Source organism: Trematomus bernacchii, unplaced genomic scaffold (genome assembly GCF_902827165.1).
Source record: "Trematomus bernacchii unplaced genomic scaffold, fTreBer1.1, whole genome shotgun sequence".
Classification (NCBI taxonomy): domain Eukaryota; kingdom Metazoa; phylum Chordata; class Actinopteri; order Perciformes; family Nototheniidae; genus Trematomus; species Trematomus bernacchii.
In genome coordinates this window covers 3,828,534-3,841,245 of record NW_022987477.1, presented here as the reverse complement: position 1 = coordinate 3,841,245, position 12,712 = coordinate 3,828,534, and the positions used below count along the sequence as shown (strand labels likewise).

At 53.8% G+C, this 12,712-nt stretch overlaps 1 protein-coding gene across 1 annotated transcript; it reads right to left on the bottom strand.

Moving 5' to 3' along the window:
• Window positions 1-7,036: 7,036 nt before the first annotated feature.
• Window positions 7,037-12,273, bottom strand: LOC117497826 (proline-rich extensin-like protein EPR1). Its single transcript, XM_034149850.1, has 9 exons — window positions 12,135-12,273; window positions 12,003-12,049; window positions 11,789-11,934; window positions 10,945-11,551; window positions 10,376-10,674; window positions 9,103-9,899; window positions 7,338-8,258; window positions 7,191-7,261; window positions 7,037-7,116 (listed from the first exon to the last, which is right to left on the bottom strand). The coding sequence occupies exons 1-9, from the start codon at window positions 12,149-12,151 to the stop codon at window positions 7,079-7,081; spliced, it is 2,943 nt and encodes a 980-aa protein (XP_034005741.1). The 5' UTR covers window positions 12,152-12,273; the 3' UTR covers window positions 7,037-7,078.
• Window positions 12,274-12,712: the final 439 nt, after the last annotated feature.

Here is a 12,712-nt window from a genome sequence, read left to right as displayed (position 1 = left end):
GTTGATCTTTCACTCCTTGTTTTAAACAGAGAAACACAATGCAGCCTTCTTTCAGAGAAAAAACAAGCAGACACACTCCGGGCTGCTGCTCGACAATTAGAAGGGGGGGAGATACTTTCACAGACAAAGACAGACACACCCCGGCTGGAACTCTCAGCCTTTTCAGAAGAAAGGGGGACATATTTCAAACTGTAGCTTCTTTGACCAATAAGAAATTAAAACTATGGTATACCAAAACATTTAGCGCTTTATCACAGACTCTACATTACGGTCTGACAAAACATGGAAAACTCCACTTTTGTATGTAGTGAATTCACAGAGTCGCCAGGCAAGTTTTATACTTTTAACTCCCTGAACTCAGATCGGGCTTATTAATCTCTTAATTACCGAACGGACCGGATGTGCACTTGGCTCGCAAAGCAAATCATATCCCCTCAGCCAAATGAATATCTGAACCTTAAGACAATCATTAGGATCTTCTCAGGCAGAATTCACGACTACGAGGTCAGATACAGTGATTCCTCCAGCATAACATGTCCTTACGGCTAGCAAAGATCATATCCCCTCAATCAAACCCTTAGCTTCTCAGGCAGATTACGAGGTCAGATACAGTGATCTCTCCAGTATAAACATTTATCAACATAAAACAAGACCAACAAACAAAACAATCAACAGATCTCAACCATAACTGTGCAAATATCTCAAATCCACTCCTCTGCATTTTCCTTTTAACCAATACAACTTCAAAAGTCATTTCATTCCAAATACGTTTTGCTTACTGTGAGTTGGTATTTCTTCTGTGGAAGTCTCAAGTCTGGTTTCTCAATTCCTCGAGATTTTACCACAGCTTTCTATGTAGCTGCCTGATCAGGGTGAGTTGAGACCTCCAGGGAAAAACACAGCAACCTCCAGCATCGGCAATCTCGGTAGAACCTCCAAAATGTTGTGGCGATCCAAGCACTCACACAACATGAAAGAATGAAACAGAGAGGAATCAATGAAACACAAACACAGGAATAGTTGAGATTAATCATTATTATTTAGTTGCGCACCACTAAACAATAATGGGGAAACATTACCTTGCTTCAAGAGCAACCAATCGCAGAAATGGTCCCACAAATATTCAGAAACACACGACACTTATAGGTTTCCTAAATGACACACGAACATGTTCCCTAATCATGTTTAACGCACACACATTGTCAGGTCTCCTAAACTTGGACGCACCAACATCAGAGCAACATGTAAGTTCCAGATGTCAAAAGGTCATTATCTCATGAAGTCTTTAGGAGCCTTGCAGGATATGAATTATCCAATTAACAAACTATATATATCGTCTGCACATGAGCGCACATACATTTCTTTACATTAACTAACACACCAACATCCTTATCGTTTCTTAGCTAATGCATGCTGTAATGAACCACTAACTAACAAGACTTTAACTGTATTATATCTGAGGAAGACCTCTCTTGGAGTTCCTCTGACCTTTGCCAATTTACTTAACATGGGTACATCTGCTGTTAATTGCAAAGACCATTGAGAATTAGCAAAGAGACTCATAGGCCTCTTCCAATATCTGGAAACTGTAATTAAATCATAGTTATATTGAGAAGGTCCAAGACTTGACATAACAAAGCCATTCGGGAAGCAACTCCTTGGGCAACAGTTTCATAATCAATGAGGTTTGGCTGCTGCCTCTTGTTCATGAACTTAGGCAGGTAACGCGGCTGCCCAGGCAATTTCTGCCAGGGCAATTTCTGCCAGGGCAATTTCTGCCAGGGCAATTTCTGCCAGGGCAATTTCTGCCAGGGCAACTTCTGCCAAGGCAACTTCTTGGATGGGAAGGAAGGCATCGGTAACCGGTTAGCCGGTCTCTGCATGTAAGAACCATAGATCTTGTTCAGGTTGTTCGACAGGTATCCTGACTGCTCAGGCTGCTGGTTCTCATAGCCTGACTGCTGCTGGGGCAACTGCTGCTGGGGCAACTGCTGCTGGGGCAACTGCTGCTGGGGCAACTGCTGCTGGGGCTTTTTGGGCAGCTGGGGCTTCTGACGCTGGGGCGGGTAGCTAGGCTGTTGCTGGGGAACTTGCCATTGCTGGGCAGGGTAGCCAGGCTGATGAGGCAATTGCTGCTGAGGCTTTTGGGGCAACTGACGCTGGAGCAGCTGTTGCTGGGGCAACTGACGCCAGGGTGGATAGCTAGGATGTTGCTGGGGCAGCTGTTGCTGGGGCACCCGACGTTCAGGCTGCTGCTCTGGCTTCTGGGGCAGTTTTGGCTGTGGAACATGCCCTTGCTGGGCTGGGTAGCGTTGCTGCTGGGGAAATTGCAGCTGGGGGGCTTCCAGCTCCTGCTGGGGCTGCTGGTGCAACTGACGCTCCGGCTGCTGGGGAGGGTAGCTTGGCTGCTGGGGCAACTGACGCTCCGGCTGCTTGGGAGGGTAGCTTGGCTGCTGGGGCAAACTGACGCTCCGGCTGCTTGGGTGGGTAGCTTGGCTGCTGGGGCAACTGAAGCTCCGGCTGTTGGGGAGGGTAGTTTGGCTGCTGGGGCAACTGAAGCTCCGGCTGTTGGGGAGGGTAGCTTGGCTGCTGGGGCAACTGAAGCTCCGGCTGTTGGGGAGGGTAGCTTGGCTGCTGGGGCAACTGAAGCTCCGGTTGCTTGGGAGGGTAGCTTGGCTGCTGGGGCAACTGACGCTCCGGCTGCTTGGGAGGGTAGCTTGACTGCTGGGGCAACTGAAGCTCCGGCTGCTTGGGAGGGTAGCTTGGCTGTTGGGGTAACTGAAGCTCCGGCTGCTTGGGAGGGTAGCTTGGCTGCTGGGGCAACTGACGCTCCGGCTGCTTGGGACGGTAGCTTGGCTGCTGGGGCAACTGACGCTCCGGCTGCTTGGGAGGGTAGCTTGGCTGCTGGGGCAACTGACGCTCCGGCTGTTGGGGAGGGTAGCTTGGCTGCTGGGGCAACTGACGCTCCGGCTGTTGGGGAGGGTAGCTTGGCTGCTGGGGCAACTGAAGCTCTGGCTGCTTGGGAGGGTAGCTTGACTGCTGGGGCAACTGAAGCTACGGCTGTTGGGGAGGGTAGCTTGACTGCTGGGGCAACTGACGCTCCGGCTGCTTGGGTGGGTAGCTTGACTGCTGGGGCAACTGAAGCTCCGGCTGTTGGGGAGGGTAGCTTGGCTGCTGGGGCAACTGAAGCTCCGGTTGCTTGGGAGGGTAGCTTGACTGCTGGGGCAACTGAGGCTCCGGCTGCTTGGGAGGGTAGCTTGGCTGCTGGGGCAACTGAAGCTCCGGCTGTTGGGGAGGGTAGCTTGGCTGCTGGGGCAACTGAAGCTCCGGCTGTTGGGGAGGGTAGCTTGGCTGCTGGGGCAACTGAAGCTCCGGTTGCTTGGGAGGGTAGCTTGACTGCTGGGGCAACTGAGGCTCCGGCTGCTTGGGAGGGTAGCTTGGCTGCTGGGGCAACTGAAGCTGGGGCAACTGACGCTCCGGCTGTTGGGGAGGGTAGCTTGGCTGCTGGGGCAACTGACGCTCCGGCTGCTTGGGTGGGTAGCTTGGCTGCTGGGGCAACTGACGCTCCGGCTGCTTGGGTGGGTAGCTTGGCTGCTGGGGCAACTGAAGCTCCGGCTGTTGGGGAGGGTAGCTTGGCTGCTGGGGCAACTGAGGCTTCTGGGGAGGGTAGCTTGGCTGCTGGGGCAACTGAAGCTCCGGCTGCTTGGGAGGGTAGCTTGGCTGCTGGGGCAACTGAAGCTCCGGCTTTTGTGGAGGGTAGCTTGGCTGCTGGGGTGACTGACGCTCCGGCTGTTGGGGAGGGTAGCTTGGCTGCTGGGGCAACTGAAGCTCCGGTTGCTTGGGAGGGTAGCTTGACTGCTGGGGCAACTGAGGCTCCGGCTGCTTGGGAGGGTAGCTTGGCTGCTGGGGCAACTGAAGCTCCGGCTGTTGGGGAGGGTAGCTTGGCTGCTGGGGCAACTGAAGCTCCGGCTGTTGGGGAGGGTAGCTTGGCTGCTGGGGCAACTGAAGCTCCGGTTGCTTGGGAGGGTAGCTTGACTGCTGGGGCAACTGAGGCTCCGGCTGCTTGGGAGGGTAGCTTGGCTGCTGGGGCAACTGAAGCTGGGGCAACTGACGCTCCGGCTGTTGGGGAGGGTAGCTTGGCTGCTGGGGCAACTGACGCTCCGGCTGCTTGGGTGGGTAGCTTGGCTGCTGGGGCAACTGACGCTCCGGCTGCTTGGGTGGGTAGCTTGGCTGCTGGGGCAACTGAAGCTCCGGCTGCTTGGGAGGGTAGCTTGACTGCTGGGGCAACTGAAGCTCCGGCTGTTGGGGAGGGTAGCTTGGCTGCTGGGGCAACTGACGCTGGGGCAGCTTTTGCTGGGGCAGCTGTTGCTGGGGCAACTGCCGTTCAGGCTGCTGCTCTGGCTTCTGGGGCAGTTTTGGCTGTGGAACATACCATTGCTGGGCTCGGTAGCGTTGCTGGGGCAACTGAAGCTCCGGCTGTTGGGGAGGGTAGCTTGGCTGCTGGGGCAACTGAAGCTCCGGCTGTTGGGGAGGGTAGCTTGGCTGCTGGGGCAACTGAAGCTCCGGCTGTTGGGGAGGGTAGCTTGGCTGCTAGGGCAACTGAGGCTTCTGGGGAGGGTAGCTTGGCTGCTGGGGCAACTGAAGCTCCGGCTGCTTGAGAGGGTAGCTTGGCTGCTGGGGCAACTGACGCTCCGGCTTTTGTGGAGGGTAGCTTGGCTGCTGGGGCAACTGAAGCTCCGGCTGTTGGGGAGGGTAGCTTGGCTGCTGGGGCAACTGAAGCTCCGGCTGTTGGGGAGGGTAGCTTGGTTGCTGGGGCAACTGACGCTGGGGCAGCTGTTGCTGGGGCAGCTGTTGCTGGGGCAGCTGCCATTCAGGCTGCTGCTCTGGCTTCTGGGGCAGTTTTGGCTGTGGAACATACCATTGCTGGGCTCGGTAGCGTGGCCGGGGCAACTGAAGCTCCGGCTGTTTGGGAGGATAGCTTGGCTGCTGGGGCAACTGAAGCTCCGGCTTTTGTGGAGGGTAGCTTGGCTGTTGGGGAGGGTAGCTTGGCTGCTGGGGCAACTGAAGCTCCGGCTGTTGGGGAGGGTAGCTTGGCTGCTGGGGCAACTGACGCTGGGGCAGCTTTTGCTGGGGCAGCTTTTGCTGGGGCAGCTGTTGCTGGGGCAACTGCCGATCAGGCTGCTGCTCTGGCTTCTGGGGCAGTTTTGGCTGTGGAACATACCATTGCTGGGCTCGGTAGCGTTGCTGGGGCAACTGAAGCTCAGGCTGTTGGGGAGGGTAGCTTGGCTGCTGGGGCAACTGAAGCTCCGGCTGTTGGGGAGGGTAACTTGGCTGCTGGGGCAACTGAAGCTTTTGACCGTACACAGTCACCTGTGGCTGTTGAGGACAAAAATGTACCTTTATTGATACCCACAGGGAAACTCCGGTGTCTCAGCAGCAACAGAAATGAATTGTAAATAATGTGGAAAATGTAACAGTATAAATTAAAATGAAAGGTTTAACATGTATAGTACAAGGATGAATTTAGGATTCCAGGCAAAGATTGGAAGATAAGTTGCTGAAATACATTTTTAGATGGCAATTGGTAATGTGTGGCATGTTGTAGCCGCTCACCTTGTATGCATTTGAGGTTGAAGCAACACCGTGCGGCCAAGTGCTAGATGAAGACCTGTCTCCAATGTTGAAGCCACTTGAATCTGGGCGATAGCCTGCAACTGGCACATCATCTCCATACTCCTCAGTAGATCTAATAACGCGAACTGTAGAACAAATATTTTTTAGCCCATGCAGAAAAAACCAAGCAGCTTCACAACGTGACTAAACTTACAATTTGCTTGATTTCCCCCAACAGCTAGCACAGACAACAGCAACCATCTAGACAAGAAAATCCAAAGTTACTATCACTAAGAATGAGTTGCACAATTTAAATAATTACAAACATTTTGTAAAACTTACCTGAAGAGGAACCCCATAGCGACAGCTAGCAGAGTCACTTTGTCTGAACACCAAACCACTCAACTGAACCAGTCAGAAAAGAAGAAGTGACTGCAGAAACTCAGGAGCCCTTTTTAAGCTCACCCACCTTTCCTTGTTGATTAGCTGGACATATGAGTCATTAAAGGCAGGTGTGTCTAATTGGCTGAGGTCCACTGCATTATGGGAACTATTCAGAGGCCATTTGCCATTTCACTCTTTCCGTATGTTTAAAAAAACGTTGTTGCAAAACGTTTGGTATCCTCTCCTCAAAGTACAACAGCACAATATACTTTTTGTAAACGTACCTTGTCATTATGTTATTTCAGCCACACTTAATATCATGACTTAAAGATTTACAGGATAAATCACATGCATTATAAAAGACGCATATCTGTTTGTCTGCCGGGAGGTGTGTGGCACAGTGGATAGAGCCTTAGTATGGGGGATCAGCTGACTTTTTACAGTAGTGTGACCTCTAGTGGAAAGGATATCATTTATAATTAATTCTGCGTGTAATAAAAATGGGTTTTATATAATTCGAAAAGTGGTGAAATTAGATTTAAACTGAAAGTACTTATACCACTACAAGTACTTTCCTCTACAAACAAATTCTTTAGCCAATTTAGGAATATCTTGAGGGCTTTGTCATTATGCTCAACACTGTAATAGTGTACATTATATTAATGCAAGTAATATAAATATAGGGAAAGAATAAAAGTGCAATAAATGCTGATGGTAAACCATATGTAAAAATAAACAGTACATTCAAATACTGCATATTGTAATACGTAAATAAAATGCTTTTAGGCTTAGATGTTAATGTTTCTGCAAATTGTAAATCCTTTGGTAGGTTAATCTTCAGCATTGCAGAATGTCTGTAGTTGTGTTACCGTCCTGAGAGAACCATGCATCTCTTAAGTGAAAACAACTTTTCAGTTTAAAAAAATAAAGCCCCTTTCAGCTTTTTGAAATACTTGCTCCTTCAGTTCATCAAAAACAAACAAATGTTGTAGAGACAGGATTTTGATTTATAGGAGGGAATAAACAAAATAGTAAACAATGAATTGATACACTTTTTTATTTTGAAAGGGCAATACAGGGCTCAGTTGAAAGCAGTCTTTGACGAACCTTCAGTGTCACCTAAAACACAAAAACAGACTTTGTAAAATCAGTATTTAAAAGCTTGAGTCATATTGCAGAGTTCAAATGCATACCCCGCCCATTGCTGCTCTGGACTTGAGCAAGTTCATAGCCATAGCCTCTTTCGTCACCATTGGTGCTGTACCTGGAAGAAAGTCAAGGTGGACAGATTACACAGATTCTGCCTATCTTTCCAATAAAACAGCATTAGCTAAACTTACCCATTTGAAGCCATTCGGGAAGCAACTCCTTGGGCAACAGTTTCATAATCAATGAGGTTTGGCTGCTGCCTCTTGTTCATGAACTTAGGCAGGTAACGCGGCTGCCCAGGCAATTTCTGCCAGGGCAATTTCTGCCAGGGCAATTTCTGCCAGGGCAATTTCTGCCAAGGCAACTTCTGCCAAGGCAACTTCTGCCAAGGCAACTTCTGCCAAGGCAACTTCTTGGATGGGAAGGAAGGCATCGGTAACCGGTTAGCCGGTCTCTGCATGTAAGAACCATAGATCTTGTTCAGGTTGTTCGACAGGTATCCTGACTGCTCAGGCTGCTGGTTCTCATAGCCTGACTGCTGCTGGGGCAACTGCTGCTGGGGCAACTGCTGCTGGGACTTTTTGGGCAGCTGGGGCTTCTGACGCTGGGGCGGGTAGCTAGGCTGTTGCTGGGGAACTTGCCATTGCTGGGCAGGGTAGCCAGGCTGATGAGGCAATTGCTGCTGAGGCTTTTGGGGCAACTGACGCTGGGGCAACTGACGCCAGGGTGGATAGCTAGGATGTTGCTGGGGCAGCTGTTGCTGGGGCACCTGACGTTCAGGCTGCTGCTCTGGCTTCTGGGGCAGTTTTGGCTGTGGAACATGCCCTTGCTGGGCTGGGTAGCGTTGCTGCTGGGGAAATTGCAGCTGGGGGGCTTCCAGCTCCTGCTGGGGCTGCTGGGGCAACTGACGCTCCGGCTGCTTGGGAGGGTAGCTTGGCTGCTGGGGCAACTGACGCTCTGGCTGCTTGGGAGGGTAGCTTGGCTGCTGGGGCAACTGACGCTCCGGCTGCTTGGGAGGGTAGCTTGGCTGCTGGGGCAACTGACGCTCCGGCTGCTGGGGAGGGTAGCTTGGCTGCTGGGGCAACTGACGCTCCGGCTGCTGGGGAGGGTAGCTTGGCTGCTGGGGCAACTGAAGCTCCGGCTGTTGGGGGAGGGTAGCTTGGCTGCTGGGGCAACTGAAGCTCCGGCTGTTGGGGAGGGTAGCTTGGCTGCTGGGGCAACTGAAGCTCCGGCTGTTGGGGAGGGTAGCTTGGCTGCTGGGGCAACTGAAGCTCCGGCTGTTGGGGAGGGTAGCTTGGCTGCTGGGGCAACTGAAGCTCCGGCTGTTGGGGAGGGTAGCTTGGCTGCTGGGGCAACTGAAGCTCCGGTTGCTTGGGAGGGTAGCTTGACTGCTGGGGTAACTGAAGCTCCGGCTGCTTGGGAGGGTAGCTTGACTGCTGGGGCAACTGAAGCTCCGGCTGTTGGGGAGGGTAGCTTGGCTGCTGGGGCAAATGACGCTCCGGCTGTTGTGGAGGGTAGCTTGGCTGCTGGGGCAACTGAAGCTCCGGCTGCTTGGGAGGGTAGCTTGACTGCTGGGGCAACTGACGCTCCGGCTGTTGGGGAGGGTAGCTTGACTGCTGGGGCAACTGAAGCTCCGGCTGTTGGGGAGGGTAGCTTGGCTGCTGGGGCAACTGACGCTCCGGCTGCTGGGGAGGGTAGCTTGGCTGCTGGGGCAACTGACGCTCCGGCTGTTGGGGAGGGTAGCTTGGCTGCTGGGGCAACTGACGCTCTGGCTGCTTGGGTGGGTAGCTTGGCTGCTGGGGCAACTGAAGCTCCGGCTGCTTGGGAGGGTAGCTTGGCTGCTGGGGCAACTGAAGCTCCGGCTGTTGGGGAGGGTAGCTTGGCTGCTGGGGCAACTGAAGCTCCGGCTGTTGGGGAGGGTAGCTTGGCTGCTGGGGCAACTGAAGCTCCGGTTGCTTGGGAGGGTAGCTTGGCTGCTGGGGCAACTGAAGCTCCGGTTGCTTGGGAGGGTAGCTTGGCTGCTGGGGCAACTGAAGCTCCGGCTGCTTGGGAGGGTAGCTTGGCTGCTGGGACAACTGAAGCTCCGGCTGCTTGGGAGGGTAGCTTGGCTGCTGGGGCAACTGACGCTCCGGCTGTTGGGGAGGGTAGCTTGGCTGCTGTGGTAACTGACGCTCCGGCTGTTGGGGAGGGTAGCTTGGCTGCTGGGGCAACTGAAGCTCCGGCTGTTGGGGAGGGTAGCTTGGCTGCTGGGGCAACTGAAGCTCCGGCTGTTGGGGAGGGTAGCTTGGCTGCTGGGGCAACTGAAGCTCCGGCTGTTGGGGAGGGTAGCTTGGCTGCTGGGGCAACTGAAGCTCCGGCTGTTGGTGAGGGTAGCTTGGCTGCTGGCGCAACTGACGCTCCGGCTGTTGGGGAGGGTAGCTTGGCTGCTGGGGCAACTGAAGCTCCGGCTGTTGGGGAGGGTAGCTTGGCTGCTGGGGCAACTGAAGCTCCGGCTGTTGGGGAGGGTAGCTTGGCTGCTGGGGCAACTGAAGCTCCGGCTGCTGAAGCTCCGGCTGCTGGGGAGGGTAGCTTGACTGCTGGGGCAACTGAGGCTCCGGCTGCTTGGGAGGGTAGCTTGGCTGCTGGGGCAACTGAAGCTCCGGTTGCTGGAGAGGGTAGCTTGGCTGCTGGGGCAACTGACGCTCCGGTTGCTGGAGAGGGTAGCTTGGCTGCTGGGGCAACTGACGCTCCGGCTGCTGGGGAGGGTAGCTTGGCTGCTGGGGCAACTGAAGCTCCGGCTGCTTGGGAGGGTAGCTTGGCTGCTGGGGCAACTGAAGCTCCGGCTGCTGGGGAGGGTAGCTTGGCTGCTGGGGCAACTGACGCTCCGGCTGCTGGGGAGGGTAGCTTGGCTGCTGGGGCAACTGACGCTCCGGCTGTTGGGGAGGGTAGCTTGGCTGCTGGGGCAACTGACGCTCCGGCTGTTGGGGAGGGTAGCTTGGCTGCTGGGGCAACTGACGCTCCGGCTGCTTGGGAGGGTAGCTTGGCTGCTGGGGCAACTGAAGCTCCGGCTGTTGGGGAGGAGGTTAGCTTGGCTGCTGGGGCAACTGACGCTCCGCTGCTTGGGGTGGGTAGCTTGGCTGCTGGGGAACTGAAGCTCCGGCTGTTGGGGGAGGGTAGCCTTGGCTGCTGGGGCAACTGAAGCTCCGGCTGTTGGGGGAGGGTAGCTTGGCTGCTGGGGGTAACTGGACGCCTCCGGTTGCTGGGGAGGGTAGCTTGGCTGCTGGGGCATACTGACGCTCCGGCTGCTTGGGTGGGTTAGCTTGGCTGCTGGGGCAACTGAAGCTCCGGCTGTGTGGGGAGGGTTAGCTTGGCTGCTGGGGAACTGAAGCTCCGGCTGCTTGGAGGGTAGCTTGGACTGCTGGGGCAACTGAAGCTCCGGCTGTTGGGGAGGGTAGCTTGGCGCGTTGGGGGCAAACTGAAGCTCCGGCTGTTGGGGAGGGTAGCTTGGCTGCTGGGGCAACTGAAGCTCCGGCTGTTGGGGAGGGTTAGCTGTGGTTGCTGGGGAGGGGTAGCTTGGCTGCTGGGGCAACTGAAGCTCCGGCTGTTGGGGAGGGTAGCTTGGCTGCTGGGGCAACTGACGCTCCGGCTGTTGGGGAGGGTAGCTTGGCTGCTGGGGCAACTGAAGCTCCGGCTGTTGGGGAGGGTAGCTTGGCTGCTGGGGCAACTGAAGCTCCGGCTGTTGGGGAGGGTAGCTTGGCTGCTGGGGCAACTGAAGCTCCGGCTGTTGGGGAGGGTAGCTTGGCTGCTGGGGCAACTGACGCTGGGGCAGCTTTTGCTGGGGCAGCTGTTGCTGGGGCAGCTGCCGTTCAGGCTGCTGCTCTGGCTTCTGGGGCAGTTTTGGCTGTGGAACATACCATTGCTGGGCTCGGTAGCGTGGCTGGGGCAAGTGAAGCTCCGGCTGTTTGGGAGGGTAGCTTGGCTGCTGGGCCAACTGAAGCTCCGGCTTTTGTGGAGGGTAGCTTGGCTGCTGGGGTAACTGACGCTCCGGCTGTTGGGGAGGGTAGCTTGGCTGCTGGGGCAACTGAAGCTCCGGCTGTTGGGGAGGGTAGCTTGGCTGCTGGGGCAACTGAAGCTCCGGCTGTTGGGGAGGGTAGCTTGGCTGCTGGGGCAACTGACGCTGGGGCAGCTTTTGCTGGGGCAGCTGTTGCTGGGGCAACTGCCGTTCAGGCTGCTGCTCTGGCTTCTGGGGCAGTTTTGGCTGTGGAACATACCATTGCTGGGCTCGGTAGCGTTGCTGGGGCAACTGAAGCTCAGGCTGTTGGGGAGGGTAGCTTGGCTGCTGGGGCAACTGAAGCTCCGGCTGTTGGGGAGGGTAGCTTGGCTGCTGGGGCAACTGAAGCTTTTGACCGTACACAGTCACCTGTGGCTGTTGAGGACAAAAATGTACCTTTATTGATACCCACAGGGAAACTCCGGTGTCTCAGCAGCAACAGAAATGAATTTTAAATAATGTGGAAAATGTAACAGTATAAATTAAAATTAAAGGTTTAACATGTATAGTACAAGGATGAATTTAGGATTCCAGGCAAAGATTGGAAGATAAGTTGCTGAAATACATTTTTAGATGGTAATTGGTAATGTGTGGCATGTTGTAGCCGCTCACCTTGTATGCATTTGAGGTTGAAGCAACACCGTGCGGCCAAGTGCTAGATGAAGACCTGTCTCCAATGTTGAAGCCACTTGAATCTGGGCGATAGCCTGCAACTGGCACATCATCTCCATACTCCTCAGTAGATCTAATAACGCGAACTGTAGAACAAACATTTTTTAGCCCATGCAGAAAAAACCAAGCAGCTTCACAACGTGACTAAACTTACAATTTGCTTGATTTCCCCCAACAGCTAGCACAGACAACAGCAACCATCTAGACAAGAACATCCAAAGTTACTATCACTGTAAGAATGAGTTGCACAATTTAAATAATTACACAAACATTTTGTAAAACTTACCTGAAGAGGAACCCCATAGCGACAGCTAGCAGATTCACTTTGTCTGAACACCAGAGTCACTTTGTCTGAACACCAAACCACTTTGTCTGAACACCAAACCACTCAACTGAACCAGTCAGAAAAGAAGAAGTGACTACAGAAACTCAGGAGCCCTTTTTAAGCTCACCCACCTTTCCTTGTTGATTAGCTGGACATATGAGTCATTAAAGGCAGGTGTGTCTAATTGGCTGAGGTCCACTGCATTATGGGAACTATTCAGAGGCCATTTGCATTTCACTCTTTCCGTATGTTTAAAAACGTTGTTGCAAAACGTTTGGTATCCTCTCCTCAAAGTACAACAGCACAATATACTTTTTGTAAACGTACCTTGTCATTATTATGTTATTTCAGCCACACTTAATATCATGACTTAAAGATTTACAGGATAAATCACATGCATTATAAAACAGACACATATCTGTTTGTCTGCCGGGAGGTGTGTGGCACAGTGGATAGAGCCTTAGTATGGGGATCAGATGGTCACTGGTTCAAACCCCACTGCAGTCAGCATGTCGTTGTGTCCCTGGGCAAGACACTTC

Coding starts and splice junctions, on each gene's coding strand:
- LOC117497826 (XM_034149850.1), bottom strand. Junction 10,675..10,944: donor CCAGCAAAAGCTGCCCCAGC/GTCAGTTGCCCC, acceptor CAGCAACCACAG/CTAACCCTCCCCAACAGCCG. Junction 8,259..9,102: donor CAGCCAAGCTACCCTCCCAA/GCAACCGGAGCT, acceptor CCAGCAGCCAAG/CTACCCTCCCCAGCAGCCGG.